The sequence below is a fragment of the Chroicocephalus ridibundus genome, chromosome 6 (assembly GCF_963924245.1).
Source record: "Chroicocephalus ridibundus chromosome 6, bChrRid1.1, whole genome shotgun sequence".
NCBI lineage: Eukaryota > Metazoa > Chordata > Aves > Charadriiformes > Laridae > Chroicocephalus > Chroicocephalus ridibundus.
In genome coordinates this window covers 33,341,319-33,357,326 of record NC_086289.1, presented here as the reverse complement: position 1 = coordinate 33,357,326, position 16,008 = coordinate 33,341,319, and the positions used below count along the sequence as shown (strand labels likewise).

General features: G+C 39.0%; 1 protein-coding gene across 8 annotated transcripts in view; it reads left to right on the top strand.

Moving 5' to 3' along the window:
* ANK3 (ankyrin 3) overlaps window positions 1–16,008 on the top strand; it is a 381,671-nt gene that overhangs the window by 262,177 nt on the left and 103,486 nt on the right. For all 8 annotated transcript variants that reach the window (XM_063337713.1, XM_063337717.1, XM_063337716.1 and 5 more), the window contains 7 exons: window positions 1,265–1,363; window positions 6,111–6,308; window positions 8,334–8,432; window positions 11,176–11,274; window positions 12,585–12,683; window positions 14,827–15,024; window positions 15,547–15,645. In XM_063337713.1, the coding sequence (XP_063193783.1) occupies window positions 1,265–1,363; window positions 6,111–6,308; window positions 8,334–8,432; window positions 11,176–11,274; window positions 12,585–12,683; window positions 14,827–15,024; window positions 15,547–15,645 (891 nt within the window). The remainder of the gene's footprint in view (window positions 1–1,264; window positions 1,364–6,110; window positions 6,309–8,333; window positions 8,433–11,175; window positions 11,275–12,584; window positions 12,684–14,826; window positions 15,025–15,546; window positions 15,646–16,008) is intronic.

The window sequence follows — 16,008 nt, the reverse complement described above, 5'->3', positions numbered from 1 at the left end:
GTATCTTAATAGTACTCGCTACCATACAGAGACAGACAGAGAGGAAGTGCATGTGCATGAATTAGCAAGCACAGGATGTGCGAGAAGGAATTTTAGATAATCCTTTTTATTAAAATGATGTGACATACATATTTTAGACGATACAACATACGTGTCATCAGAGTGCTGGAAGACACTGGGAAAAGCCCCTTCCTTTATGACTTGTATTTGGAAAACTAATAAATATTTATCTTTCTTCTTTATTAGTTTCATCCTCTCTTATAAAGGCTTCTCTTTTGACATATTTAGTGAAAATACAACGCTGTTTCTGTGTGACAGTATCTCCTGCATATTTGTTTTGCTTGTAACAAATTCAATGTTTGCTCTTCCTAATTCTGAAAACATTATTTTTTCTTCCTTATTTTTCTTGAAACTATGACATTACTGTTTGTAACAAGCACTACGTCATGGCATTGGAAAACTCCATGGGACTTTACTAGCAATTACTCAAGGCATATGTGCTCTCTTGCATCATAGCACTCGTGTGCAGCAGGTTATTTGAGCATTGTAAACATGGTACAAGTCAAAGAATAATCAAATCAGTTTGGACTAACTCTGTTAATGTTAAAAAGAGTCTTCCCCTTATTTAAGGAATGTATTTCTGATATGATGATAGCTATTACTAAGCAAACTATTCTAAAAGAGGTATTGACAGTATGCCTTGACACTAGACCAGTAATTCAGCTGGAAATCACACAAGTACGGTCTCCGTAAGAGACAGAAGTTAATCCAACATAATTTTATCACCTGGGATTAAGATAGTTTTCTCATCTGCTGTACACCTGTCAAAATCTGTGTAATAAAAAAAGTCTAAGTAGGAAAAACTTTATTTTTTTTTTCTCTCAGACAAAAGGACTATCCATTAACTTTAATGCATACTGATAAATGAAAGTCCCCGTTTTCTCAAAGGCATGCAGACAAAAAGTACCTGAAGAGCCCTCTCATCTTTTTCTTGTATGTGTATTTACCACTTTATGCATGTACCGTGAGGGCCTGGAAGCAGCTCACTGCATGAGCACCAATTCAATATGACTGTTTACATGTTTAGAAAATCAGAGCCAAAATGTACTCTGTCCATTTGAATAAACAGGTTCAGCTGTCCAGTTGTGTAGGAGCACATCCTAAAGGAATTAATTAGTTTCTTAGGACATCGTAGGTCTTTATGAAAGTGCACAAGATTTTACTGTGTCTGAAACTAATCGATTATAATGCTTGTGTCCCACAGGATGGGTTGACCCCCCTCCACTGCGGAGCAAGAAGTGGCCACGAGCAGGTTGTAGAAATGCTGCTGGATCGTGGTGCCCCTATTCTTTCCAAAACAAAGGTAACTGGTACTGTTTTCTGCTGAGATAATCCTTGTACTTTTTTTCTTTTTTATGTAATTCTGTATGTCTCATATATTTAAGGGTTTGACAATAACTTTCCTATTTCATAGCTATTTAAAGTAACTGTGTGGGAGATCTCCAAAGTGAATGCCGTATGTAGCACACGTCTGCGTATGTAAAATGTGTTAAATGAGGTACACAAGAAAAGGTTTCTGCGCCAAGCAAAAAGGCATGGATGGTACCCTATCCCTCAGAATTTCAGTAGTTTAAAATCTCTGTATCTATCCTGAAATAAATACATGGTGATCACAATATATCTTCAGCTTGCACCAAATTGCCCTAAGGCTAGACTAGAGATAAGAGATAAAAATAGAGCAATGTCTCTTTGCAGAGACAGCTCATATTTCCTTAGGACTTGGGCTGATTACCAGTTTCTCCACTTTCTATCTCTCTGCAGTTTATCATGCAAAATTCTTCATGGGAATTTCAAATCACCTGCGCCAGAGCGTGCAGATTGCTTTAGACCCAAGGGCTGGCATTAAAGCACGCAGTTGCCAGAACTCTTCCGGTGGTGGTGGTCTCTGCTGTGCTGTTACTGCTAATTTTAAATCTCAGTGCAGCAGTCTGTTTTGTAACACCACTACAATCCATGACTTTCTCATTCAGGGCTGACATTTGGGTTGTGCAGTTTGTTGAGGTACTTTCCCAAGATAACCTTCCACTACATTTTTTCTCGCAGTCTGCAAGCAGTATATTTCAACAACATTTCTTGTTTCCTTCTGTTATTTCTTTTCTCTCTTCTGTCATCCTGTCCTATTCTGTCTCAGTGCCCTTCTATATTCTGCTTTTCTCCTCCCTCTTCTTTGTTTTTTTTTCCCCCCTTATTGGAATATATTTAGCATTTGTTTGGGGAGGTTGGCACCAGCCTTCCCCTGCCTAGTGAGTCACTGGCAAGTGCTGTCATGGGTAATCTGACAGACAGGATCCACCCATCCTCTGCATGTGGAGTTTCCATGGACTCGCAAACTTCACGAGCAGGGGGAGACAGCAGGGGGCTGTCTAGGAGCCCCTTGGGGTGCGTATCCACACCACTGCCACTCTCAGAGCCTAGAGCTCATACTCCAAGGAGTAAGGCTATTCCACACTCTCCGGTAGCTCAAGTAAATACTTAAAGAAAAAAAAAAAACACTAAACACTATTGCTTTGGTTTCCACTGTCATAAATGAGAACCTCTCTTAAGAAACTATATTTCTTTGTCGCACAGATTTCGTGTTGTCAGGTGTTACACCTAAACTTACCCTGCTGTTCATGGCCTGTGGGTTTTGAATTTGTTGTTCTTCCTGAGGAGATTCACACAGCCTGGCCCAGAGGTCACTAGCCAAAATCAGGCAGAGGAGAACATGGGAGAATGGGTTTGAAATAGCCTAAGGCTGAAAGACACACTTTGGTTGGGGACCTGCAGAGGCTTATATAAACACCTTTGGCCAAATGGGAGCCTCCTCTCTGAAAGAGGGAAAACTATGTTATGTGTTAAAAAGTGAACAAAAGAAAGTGCAGGTCTTCCTGAGTTTCCCTCTGATATGTTAATTGTACTGTTTTCAGAAGGTGAGATAAGAAGCAGGGGTACCTCTGAATGACATAAATGAATCCGTTCATTTGGCATTAAACTGTTGTACTGTCCTCTGCAAAAATATGTGGCTCCATTTTCTTCAAATTAAGTCATATATTATTGGAAATAGGGCACATCTTTGAAAGAATTTGAATTTCACAAAGTTTTCTCATAGTATATAAAACTCAGAAGAATAACCAGACTGCAGTTTGATAGCTATTTCCTGCTGGAGATTAGTGTAGTGCTAACCCTTTTTTGCCCTGGAATAACCTTAGATTTATTTTCAGGGGAGGCAGTGGTCTAATGGGTAATCTGGGGTTTTCTACATGCAAAAGGAAAACTGAATTCTAGTCCTGAGTATGCCAATGATTTTCTGTATGAGAAATGACCGTGTATCAATGTCCATCTTTTTTTAATTACTGTTTTTTTTCTAGTCTTTTTTGGCTCTTTTCCTTCCCCCCCCTCCCCCCCCCCCCCCCGACTTAATGGCACTTTCCCTGATTAAAATCCTTTAACACATCTACAAAATAAGCTATGTATCACTGATAATTTTATGTTTGCCTAGTCAGGCCTTTGGTATTCTATTTCATCTCTGTGGTCCTCTTCTGTTTTTTGGGGTTGGTTTGTTGTTTTTTTTTTAAGGTGTCAGGTAACAGTAAGATATCACGTGACAGTTTTTAAGATATCATGTGTAACAGGCTGCCCAGGGAAGTGGTTGAATCACCATCCCTGGAGGTATTTAAAAGGCAGGTAGACACAGTGCTTAGGGACATGGCTTAGTGTTGGTTTGGCAGTGTTAGGTTAATGGTTGGACTCAATGATCTTAAAGGTCTTTTCCAACCTAGACAATCCTATGATTGTATGACTGTCGTCATTATTGATTAATCCTGAACTTCACTTTTTAGTGTTTTCTAAGCAATCTTCATAAAAATAGTAATATAACAGTGTTTATGTATTGGCTCCATTTGAAGTACTAAATCACTTCTTAGGGTCATTAGTGGATTGTCTCTCACAACATGGATATGGGACAGGAGAACGTTGTTATATGTAATATTTTTATGTTAAAAGTGGGACGACAAAGGCATTGAAATATTAGCTGACTTGTGTAAGATTGCAGAGTATCTTCTACTACAACAGAATTAAGAGCAAGCCTGGTTTAGGTCATAATAAAAGACGATATTCCAATGATGTTTTGCCTTCATCAGCTTCTTTAGGACCCAGCCTTGTCCCTTGCTCTTTTGTGTAAAGTCTGGCTAGTTGCTGCACTTTTCTCATCCATGACAGATTTTTGTCAAGCATCTTGCTGATTTTCCCAAATTGATTTGTGGCTGCTCTGCTTCTTCCCTTCGTTTCCATCAATGTCAGCCTCTTTTGTACAAACCTCTCCTATAAGGGAGTCCCATGTCATCTTCTCAATTTCTTACTCCATTAATCAGTGTGGTTTTTTGGCTCTTATTGTGAAGAATGATACTTTTCACCTGAAGGATCGTTCTTATAAAAATGGAACAGAATAGTGCATAAAGTTTCATGATTTTTTCACTATCACCTGAAAAGCATCAGCAGTTATAAACTGTTATCAGGAGGACTTGGTGGCTGGAAGAAATTAATCTTTTTTATTATTATTATTCTCCTGTTTAACTATAGTAGAAGACAGTGAAAACATTTAAAATGCATTGCTAGTATCAAGCTTCCATGCAGATAATTGCTGTAGTAGCCTTTGGGAATGGGAGAGAGGCTTATCCAAAGCCAACATAAATCACAGTTGAGATGCCCATGAGATAATCTTACTTGAAAGATAAAACTGTGTCCAAGAATGTCTGCTTCTCAGCTCTGAATGCAAATGGCTTTCAAATTCTGACAGTATTAGCCTGTTTGCTTTCACCATCCCTCTTCCGTGTCAATTTCAAAAATTATTTCACTGTGTATTTCCACCTTTATTTTGAATGTTTGTCATTACTGTTATGAAATGTCCACGGGAAGGGAGAAGAAAGAAATCATCTGTTTCAGAAAGCTGGAGACCTCCGCTGGTTTGACGTTGCTACTTTGCCTTTGCTAACTGCAGTCACATGAGGGCACTACATCTGTGAGCAAGAGTTTCAGCTTCTTCATGATGGCAAACACTGCATACTGTCAGTCATTTATGGATTATACGCTATTATTTTTTACCAGAATAGCTCCTGCACTTGAATCTAATTTTGCCATTAGAAGGACTAAGTAAAAAAAGCAAACAGAATACAAATGGAAGAAGTTGTGTTGAGATTTATCTAAGGAGCTCATGCACCTCTGCTAACAAGACTTCTTTCATTCTATCATGTTTTTTAATCTTTTGTCATAAAATAGGGTCAGTCTTTTAAAGTTTTGAGAATTATTTCCCCTGTGTGTTTACTCTGGAAATGTAATATACATTGTCAGCTTGTTGATAACTATTGTAAGCAGTGCAAGAAACAATTCTTGTTACAGGTTTTGTTCTTAAACGAGAACCTCTCTCAGGTGTTTCCCTGATGAAACAGAACTTTTTACCACTGCTGCTGGTAGGTCACATCATGGTGGTCTTGTTCAGATTTTTTTTAGCCCAGTTGCACTTGAAACTTTTGCTGCTGTACCAATGTTGTCTGGGAAGAATGGTCTCCAGAGGTGTGTAATGTGGTGCAAGGCGTGAACCCAAATGCAGGAAAACACTAGTGGAGGGATGAGAAGAAGGTTGCAGTGATGCTCTGACCTGCTCTCTCATGCCTGGTATATGCAGGCTACGTTAGAGCAGTGAATTTAATGCAGCTTTTAGAAACAGCAACTATTAGAAGTCACAAAGTGCTGTTCTTTACATAACTCATTTAACTCGAGCAACTTATTTGAGCTACGCTGGCTGAAATAACCTACCTTTAGAGCATTGCTGGTGTGGTATGAGTGTTTTCTTAAGGTCGAACTGCCTACAAACTCTAACCAAACAAGCTCCAAATTCCACGTGGCTTTTGCCAGAGTAAGAACCCTCGTTGTTACACTGAAATGTTAAGTTTAATTTGGGTGCTCTCTGAGCTTGTAAAATTCTTCATAGAACAAATGCTCTAAGAACAACGTGGAGGAGTTTCATTTCTCTGAGCTTCCTATAACCCATCAGTGTTGGGTCTTTTTGTTCACAGAATGGTTTGTCTCCGTTGCACATGGCAACACAAGGAGATCATCTAAACTGTGTTCAGCTTCTGATTCAGCACAACGTGCCTGTAGATGATGTCACTAATGACTATCTGACTGCGCTGCATGTTGCCGCCCACTGTGGCCACTACAAAGTTGCCAAGGTTCTCTTGGACAAGAAAGCTAATCCTAATGCCAAAGCACTGGTGAGTACACAGTGGGTTGCTATTCACAGCTAAACATTCTTCCAATGTTGCGGTGAGACTTATTTGAGAGTTATTTTCTGCCTGCTGATGGTTGACAGTGAGGATATGTTGTATTGCTGCAGTCCAAGAGAGGATGCTCGAGGTTCAAAGTGTTAATAATGTATCATGCAATCAGAGTAGACCTTTGCTTACGGATAGTCAACAGTGATTTATGAATTTCTAGTATGACTAGAGCACTTTTGCCTCCTGGTAGCTCGTTATGATTCTGAATACATGAAGCAGCTGCAGCCGTAACTGCTGTAGTTTTTGGTATGGAGAGAATTTTCACTTTCTGAATGTTTGTAAAGGTAAAATAATCAGCAATGCTTAAAACTGCAAGAGTTTTCATTAGCTCTCAAAGATGTGAAACAGTAAAAAGTAGGAATGAGTTACATAACAAATATTTGTGGTATTTTATAATTATGTCGATGGAGTCACATGCCTTTCTACTTTTAAAAACAACTTCAGCAACAAAATCTGTTAGTGTAATTAAACTGCATATAAACTGAATGCATTGATGCATTTTGCTCAAAATTATACCTGCAATCCGTTGTTTTTAAAATGTCTTTTTGATTTATTCTTCAATAACTGTTCCAAATAAATTTACGTTCTGACATTAATTGGGTTGACTGTTGGTTTCAAAGCCTGATGCTACTAATTCATTCAATTCCTGAAATATTATGTGAGCTCCTGAAACCTTCACAAGCCAGGTGGGACTGACTCTCTTGAAAACAGCACAGGCTCCATAGATTTCCTTCTCTCAGCCCCTCTGGTTTTTTTGGTGTCAGATCAACCTGTCATCAGGTGTCTTTGGGCGAGGTATTACGATACATGGGGTTTGTTCACTATAACCAGCAAGTGGGGAGGCTTGTAGGCCTGTAATATTTATTTTCGTCTTCTGAAATAATCAAAACATCATCAGGTTTAGCTTGTCGGGGTTGCTGGCAGTGGCCTCCCATCAGTCTGGTAACCTAGCCACAAATTACATTTTCCCTGAAATCTTTTAATGTTTCCTTTTATTCTGTCCTGACTCCCACTCAGGACGTTTAAGTAGAAGGAGCCTGAGTTGCAGTATCTGGAGCTTGAGCTCGCTTTTCCCTGAAACACACCTGAGCTTACCCTGGACATTGGCCACTGCTAAGGAGGGAGTTGGGAGCTGCTCACACTTAACTGGAACAGACAATTACACAGATCTCACATTACAAAAGCATATGATGTTCTTTCCTGTATGGCAGGTAAAAAAGCTAATTTTGATCAGATCCGAGGGACCAGTTCTGTCAGCTGTTTTCAGAATTGTTCTGCAAAGGCTTTTTTGATGAATATACAGAGCGGCATCAGCATTCTGTGCACTAATGTTATTGTACCAGCCGTGGATGCTCTGGACAGCTTATTTTTCTGGTTTACTTGTTTTCTGTCATATCATCTCATGCCAAATAAGATGGTAGTTTTAAATGTTTGCTCTGCTGCACATACAATTATTTTTTTTAAGGAGAGGGCAAAAGAATTGTAATTACAGTAAACTGGGAGATAACAAATTTAAAAAAAAAAGTAGTAAAATTAGTTTAGGAGAGGATCCAAATGCCAGAGCTTGTGAAGGTAAAGTGCTCTTTTTATCAGCAGTTCTGAAAAGTCAAAAGAAAACCAAACCAAAAAAAACCCAACCCCCCAAAAAACCTCCAACAAAACCCCCCACACAGTTAACAGTGAATATCCTTAAGCAAAAAAGAAGCTTTTGATAGTTTTATGTGAACTAAGAATTTTGAAAAATAATTTCTCTATTGGAGTGCACAATATATTTCATAACTAAAACTGGCTATATGAAATATGTCTTTTTCCAAGTTTTTTATATGAACAATTGAGGGAAGCTAAAACGAATCTGGGAGGTGTTCTATTAAAATACAGGAATGTTGTATGTGAACTCCATGACCTATTCTACTTTTTCATGACATGCATGGTTTCAAAGAGTATATTCTTTCTCATTTACAGAATGGTTTCACACCTCTTCACATTGCCTGCAAGAAGAACAGAATAAAAGTGATGGAACTTCTTCTGAAGCATGGTGCATCAATCCAAGCTGTGACTGAGGTAAGAAGTGGTCTTTTCACATTTGTCTTTGTTTTTCCTGCAAAATTCATCGTAACTATATTGATTATTTTTTCATATATTTCTGAAAGAGCATGTACTACCATTCAAGTCGACAATTATTTTCAACTAGATATTACCAAATAATAAAACTGAATAATAAAGTCTGTTGCCCTAATGAATCACAACACACAAACAATTGATAGTTTGAGAATACAGTGGGGATAACGAGTGAAACATAACAGATTTTAAAACAATTTTAAAAACATATTTTAAAAAAAGATCTATAATTTCTGTGAATTTTCGTCTGTAATTTAATGCACAGAAGATGAAATTCGCCCTGTTAAGGAGATGAAGCTGAAGACTGTGCTCAACTCCTGTTTGGAAACTTGGTTTAATTCACAGACCTTGTTTTGGCTTTCCACCCAGAAATGATACTCACCCACCATCACGCGTCATCACAAATCAGTTAGACAGCAATCAATATGCTATTACTTTTAATCAGCATGAGATGGTCTACACCCAGTTATTAGCACAATTTAGAGATTAATTAAGTACCTATGGAAAATTTGGTTTGTGTGTGTGTATACTCTACTAAGTTGGGAGGAAACGTCACATACATAAATGTATGACCACAGAAGAAGAAGCCAGGTTTGAAAATGATAATTCCATTGATTAAACAAGATATGACTGGGAGCAGTTCATGTCGCCAAAATGAATTTCATTTGATGCATGGGTTTTTGTTCTAATTATCCAGTAGTAAATCATACAGCTCCCTTCCTGGCTTTCAACTGAGCCTGCCCTTGCTACAGTTCACACATCTCCAGACTGGTTTTTAAAAGCCATAGGGCTTATGGATGCAGCTTGCAGAGTCTAGTTTGAAGTCATGTTAGCAAATGAGAGGTGCAAAGAAAACCTTAACAGAAGAGGTGCCATGTCTGTCCTCCATATTAGTCAGTCAGCTGTGAAGCAGAAAAAGTATCTATTCAGTTTTATCCCTTTTGAATACAAAGAATTAAAAGAATGAAAGCAACAGCAACACTTAACTACACTGTCTTGTGAGTAAGCCATGTTGACAGTCTGATCTGTATCCTTTGAATTGCTTTTTCAAGCAAAAACTTTCCAAAAGCAAGAGCTCATCCTTTATTTCCTGTTGTTACCTCACCATGATCTCACATGATCTCAAACCACATCTGACTATATTTATTGAGATTCCTCATGGTACTTCACTGCAGGGCTCTACCTTCTTGCCTGCCTCTTTCGCTGGCTGTCTATATGGTAACAAATTTTCCAGGCAGAATTATGAGCTGGAACCTAGCATCCATACATAAGCTTCTATTTCTCTAGTAAGAAAGATAGATTATATCTGGCCATCAAAACAAATTGGCCAGAAAGCTTCACAGTATTCCTCCCAAAGCAATCTGACAGCAAACAAGTGTTGGATTGCGAGATCTGAGTAAGCAGTGTAAATGCAACAAGAGGAATCGGTACCAAATGTCACAAATAGTCATCGTTACATATAAACTTTATTAAAGGTAATGCTTATTGCCTTTTCTATGGTAAATTCTGCTTTCCAGGTAGATTCCATACTTCCATTTGTAGATACTGCACCTTTTCAGCTGCAGATTTGAACCTCTGCAGCACGAATTAGTGTTTGTGGTCAAATATGACACACATGTGTTGTATTTCCTGCAGTCTATTATTTTAAAAGCATTTACTAAATTATGTGAAACAGGGAAAAGAAATTACATACTCAACCAGTCATTATTCCTTCCTGCTCATGTTTGCATGAGAAAGGAGCAAAAGTGTGTTTTCTCCTCATCTCCTGGGACTTGTGTGTATTATGGGGAAGCTGCCTAAATCAGGGGATTTCCAGAGATCCACTGGGGTTTCTCCCTCTCCTGGTAGCAAAACTCCTTCTGCAGCCTCTGGCTGATTGTTGCTACAGCTGTGCAGAAACAGCTGTGAAGAGGCTTTAGGGTAATGCTACTTGGAAAAAAATATTAACTATTGATTGGATTTCTAAAGCAAAATCCTTGAGGTCATGCCCTGCTAAATGACTGCTCCTTTTTTCCCCCTCCCCTTCTCCTTCTCTCTCTTTCTTTCCAGTTGGTCTTTTATATTTTGTATAGGAGCAGTGGTGCAGATTTGTGATGGTGCCACAAAGTCCTGAGGGAAGGGGGAGTTCTCTTTAGCCCATGTCATCTGTGGCTGTGCCTCTCTGGCTGGATGCCACGGTTTTGAATTCCCTTTCTCCTGGAGAAACAGTGGGGATGGAGCTCACCACTGAGTTCAATAGGCCTTTTTGTTCACCCAAAAGCAACTGGGTTTGGTGGGGACAACGGACACGGCATCTTTTTTGCATTAGCTAAATGTTCCAGAAATTCTTGTCTTTGTACCAGGAATACTTCTACCCATTTTAATTTTTTTTTTCTGTTACAAAATGATATTTAGCAAAAACTTAAGGAAGAAATCTTGCTTAGCTGCAGTTGATCTCAGCTGATAAAAAATTACTGAATTCCTAGAATGTTTTTATTTTTGCTTGTGAATCATGCTCATAGATGTTCCCAATTCTGTGGGCCCTTTAGTTTAAGCATGTGTATATGTTTTTGAGAAGATAAGATCCTGTCAGAAGAGCAAGTCCTTGGGTTTGCTTACTTTGGAATAACTTATTTTTTCCCCCATGGCATTATTGTAAAGGAATGTGGAAGTAGGTGTTTAAGTTTGATTTTGCTTTAATTTTCAGTCGGGCCTAACTCCAATCCATGTTGCTGCCTTCATGGGACATGTAAATATTGTATCGCAGCTAATGCATCATGGAGCATCACCCAACACTACCAATGTGGTGAGTAACTGGTTTCTTTTCAGCATGGCAGAACTATGAATGCATCACAATATCTGGGAACAGTGCTGTTGGGAAATGCCCAATTCTGGTGCTTGCCATCCACCTCCGTGGCAGTCATGGCTCCTACTGGGGTCTTGGGAAAGTGCAGCCTCCTACTTGGAGGTACTTGACAGGTTGAGGAAACCTCAAAAGAAGCTGACCTTAAGCCAACTCTATTCTCTTTATTTTCTGAAGTAAAGAATGAGAACGTACTGTAGTTTCTCATATGTGATTTCTGAGATGTGTACTTGACTGTTGAGCACTGTTTTCCCAGGACCCCGGGGGTCTACCATTTAAGGGCAGTTCTGCCGTTATCAACAGATTGCAGCAGATTGTGGGGACATATTGCCTGTGTCCATACAGCCATACAAGTGCGCTTTTCTACTGGATGTGCACTGTGTGCCCCAAGGCTCCCAGGGCATGTGTAAAAACTGAACAATGATGTAAAAACATCGTTGTTAGATGGATATTTGAAAGTCGGGAAACGGGAGGGAAGTAGAAGCTTGTTGATTCTTTTTAGCAGTTTGGATTCAAAATCTCCTTTTCACCTTCCATACACAGGTGCAATTAAAAGACAGTCTTTTATTAAAGTCTTCATCAGCTAATTCTATGAGATTATTTAAAAATGCAACACCATTTGTAAATTAGCAGGTGTTTGTACCTAAAGACATACTGATGTCCAAAAATGTAGAAAGCAGTTTCCCCTCCTGAATTTATTCTGGTTTCCTTTGATTTGTATTCCATTAAGTCCGTGAAGCCTTCGATTAATGTACTCGGTAATGATTTTTTTTCCTCTTGTCCACTTATCTCAGTGCTTGTCAGATAACAAATGGTAGTGAGGGCATAGGGCCTAGCAGGAGGAATGCCAAAAATATGTGTATCTGAATATACAAAGTTTGAAATGATTTTTTTGTTTGAGTAAATCAGGCTTTATTTAAAAGGATATAATTTTTAACACTGTTCGTAAACGCCTAGTAAATACAAAAATTGCACTGTCTCTTTTCAGCAAAAGACAAGTGACAAAGGCACTATTGTATTGGGAAACTGCCCCTAAAATAAATTGCTTTGTAGCTTACAGCTAAGAGGTCAAATATTGACTTTATCTCCCATCTTACTCACAGACAACTGATACAAAATATTCTAGCGGAGATTATTCTGAACTGGGTCGCTAGTATTTGTGCATTTATGAAATATGTTGGGGTTTGTTTTTCCGGCAGTGTGTTTTTAATATTTAATGTTTTTGGTATTTTGTTTTTGCTACTGCATGCTAGAGAGGAGAAACGGCGCTGCACATGGCTGCCAGAGCTGGCCAAACAGAGGTTGTTCGATACCTGGTACAAAATGGAGCTCAGGTGGAGGCTAAAGCTAAGGTAAGGTGATGGGCCAGGTATGATAACCCTAGATTATCTATATTTAACCGAGCAAGTAATCACATTCGTCTTGCACGTGTCTTTTGAGAAGACAAAGGGAGATGAAGCCAAGGGCCTTGGCATAATGACAACTGATATTTTGTTATGTACTCTCTTACTGTAGCTATGAGTGATCTGTATGTAAGAGATAAGGCAGGAGATGTTGATGCCATACCTGTTTTTTTGTCAGCTTTTAATATAAACTATTCTGTGTTTGAAGAGTTTTGTTTTGGGGTGGGAAGCAAGGAGAGGGAGGAATGCCTGAAATCTGCTTTTATTTCTGCAAAACTGCAAATCCTATGCTGCTGGTATCTCCTGTCATGTCCCCAAAGCATCAGCCTGTGTGCATTCAAAAATAGTTATACTTCTAAAGAAAGGAGACACAGTAAGGGGATGTAGCATAGGGCTGAAAAGAAGAAACAGACCCTATAGAAGCGACTGCAATTGAGGAAGATAAGACAGAAGGGAAAAGAAATGGTCAAGAGCCGCTGAAGAAACATACAAAGTTATGGAAATAAAAGAGTTCCAGGAAACAGACAGGGGAAGGAGATAAACGTGTGCAATAAATAGCAGTCTTAAATTAAATTAAATAATTAAATTAAATTAAATTAATACCATTTTTAAAGAAATCTTTTTTTCACTGTGAAATTTTCGACTGTGAATTGGCTCACAAATGAAGTTACCAGTAAGAGTATCTACTTATAAGGAGCTCTGACTAAATATTTATAGCAGATAGATTTCATATCTGCAAGCAATCTGACAATAGAAGTGAATCATGTGGTCTGTAAATCTCCAAAGACAGCCGTGAAAGTGAACAGCTCGTGCTCAGAACCACAGTCATGCAAATATTTTCTAAATAATTTCACACAAGGAATTAATTTGTGCAAACTATTGCCTGTGATCAATTTGTTATCACAAATAACAACTAAATACAAGTAATAGATTATACGCCAGTGCTAACATCCGTCGTGAGAAGTCTGTGGGAAATAGGCATAAACTGGAAAGGTTTAAGAGCCATAAAGGGTCTCCACCAGACAGAAGAGAATTTCCCTGTAGAGAAGCAACTTTCACATCCTGATGCTCTCTCATCCTAAGTCCCAAAGTGTTGTAGGATGGGCATGGGCAGAAGTCTCCCCAGCAGAGAACAGCCCAGACCTCTTCTGCTGCAGGATGTGGGGTAGCAGTGCTCAAAAGGTAGGAAGTTCAGCAGGGAAAAATGGGGAGAGAAAGATGTTTGAATAGGTTTATGAGGAACAGGAAAAAATAAGGTTGTGGGCTTTCTTGGGCATACTGTTGCGATAGTGTGCTTAATCCAAAGGTTGTACCAACTGAGAATGAAATACAAGAAAGAACTGAAAAAAATACAAACCCAAATAATGAATAAGGAAGAAATTATCTATTAGACACTCAGAACAAGGTCACAACCAACCACAATATTTTCACTGAAGGAAAATAAATGTACAGCAAGACTTATGACAGAGCAACCCCTATACGTAGAACTATTAGGATTATTGTGTTTTGAATGAGCAGTGCGAAAATGACAGTGAATTCTAGCACCGTGCTTTATCTTCAGTTACATCCACTGTAAAGCTATCTGCAAAATACCAAACAAATTGTTCACCAGTAAAAAAGCACAGAATATGATACTTAATGCAAGTTACTCAGCAATAATATGCTAAGCACCTCAGGTTGCTGACTGAGTTGTTAAATGTTGCTGGGAATCATAAAAGAGATCAAGATATGAGGAACAGAGCTATGCATTCACCGCGTTTTAAGAAAGGTCTCAAATTCAACAGGAAACTCAAATGCACTTCATTGGCAAAGCAAAGTGAGGCAAATCCATATTAAGAAAATTGATCAGTTTATTTACTGTTATGGGTTATGTACCTGTCTGGAATATTTTGTGATGCATCAACAAAGCACAATATATTTTTGTTATATGACAAAGAGAAAGTCAGCATGCAATATTCACGAGGTAAGACCTCAGTAGAATTAATGCTCGTCTGCAATTTTGAAAAGTGATAGGATCTGAGCAAATATTTTTCTGTCAAAATACGAGCTGTAGTTTTCTGATGTAGGACTGTGTTGTTTCCTTTACGTTTAGGATGACCAGACGCCACTGCACATTTCTGCTCGACTGGGAAAAGCAGATATAGTACAGCAGCTGCTCCAGCAAGGAGCATCTCCAAATGCAGCTACGACGTCTGGCTATACGCCCCTGCATCTTTCTGCTCGAGAAGGACATGAAGATGTAGCTTCTGTTCTTTTGGATCATGGTGCATCTTTATCTATCATTACCAAGGTAAGGCAGTTGTAAAAGTGATAGCTTCAATATTAAAATATACCTGTAGCAAGTGCTACTTGTGAATTAAATACTGCAAGAGCCATATACACATACGAATAATGTAAGAATGAGCTACATTTTGTTAAAGGGTACAAAGCCTTGTGCTTTTACCTCAGAGCCTGATGTATAACATATCCCAGTGATCGGACGTGCGTTTTCTTGGAATGAAAGGAATGCAGGACAGAAATTCCTGATGGAAGTTGATAAGCTGTTACCCAGCCTTGTCCTTGGGTCATTGGTGGTGTGAAGAAAGGAACTGACTCTTTGCTTTTTACGGTTGTTTTAATATACATAGGGCTTTACCTTGCAAGGGAAGGCCTCCAGACCTGCCAGGGCAGTTGGGAAGCTGCAGACTTGCAGCCTGTACTCAGGACTATGTAAGGGGATGGATAGAAACAGGAGTATCCTAGTTGATCAGAAACAAACCTTGACCTGAAAAAGAGTGCCCAAGGCTGCTATATAAACTGCTTTCTCTTACAGAAAGGGTTTACTCCTCTACATGTGGCTGCGAAATATGGAAAAATTGAGGTAGCCAACCTTCTGCTTCAGAAGAATGCATCTCCTGATGCTTCTGGAAAGGTAGGACAGAAGAAGCCACTGCCACTTGCACAGCAAAGATCTAAATGCACATAATGTTCTAATAATATCCTTCTATCTACTTACCATCACACTCGTATCCACAGCCTGGGTTTAACTGGAATGGGTTTCATGTAATATTTCAGTCCTTGTTGGGGCTGCCAAGAGTCAGCAAACTCTTGTCAAAAGCGACTTTTATTGTCATTAATTAACAACAAAATTGTGTCTTCTCTGTATGCATCCAGGGGAATGGAGACAAACCATTTCCCTACCTTCCTGCCCAGATTGTTTACAGTCCTTATCAGAGCATTCAGGCAGCTGGCTCTGCTGTCCCAGGTCTCATGACAGGGGGCAAAGCCCAGTAGG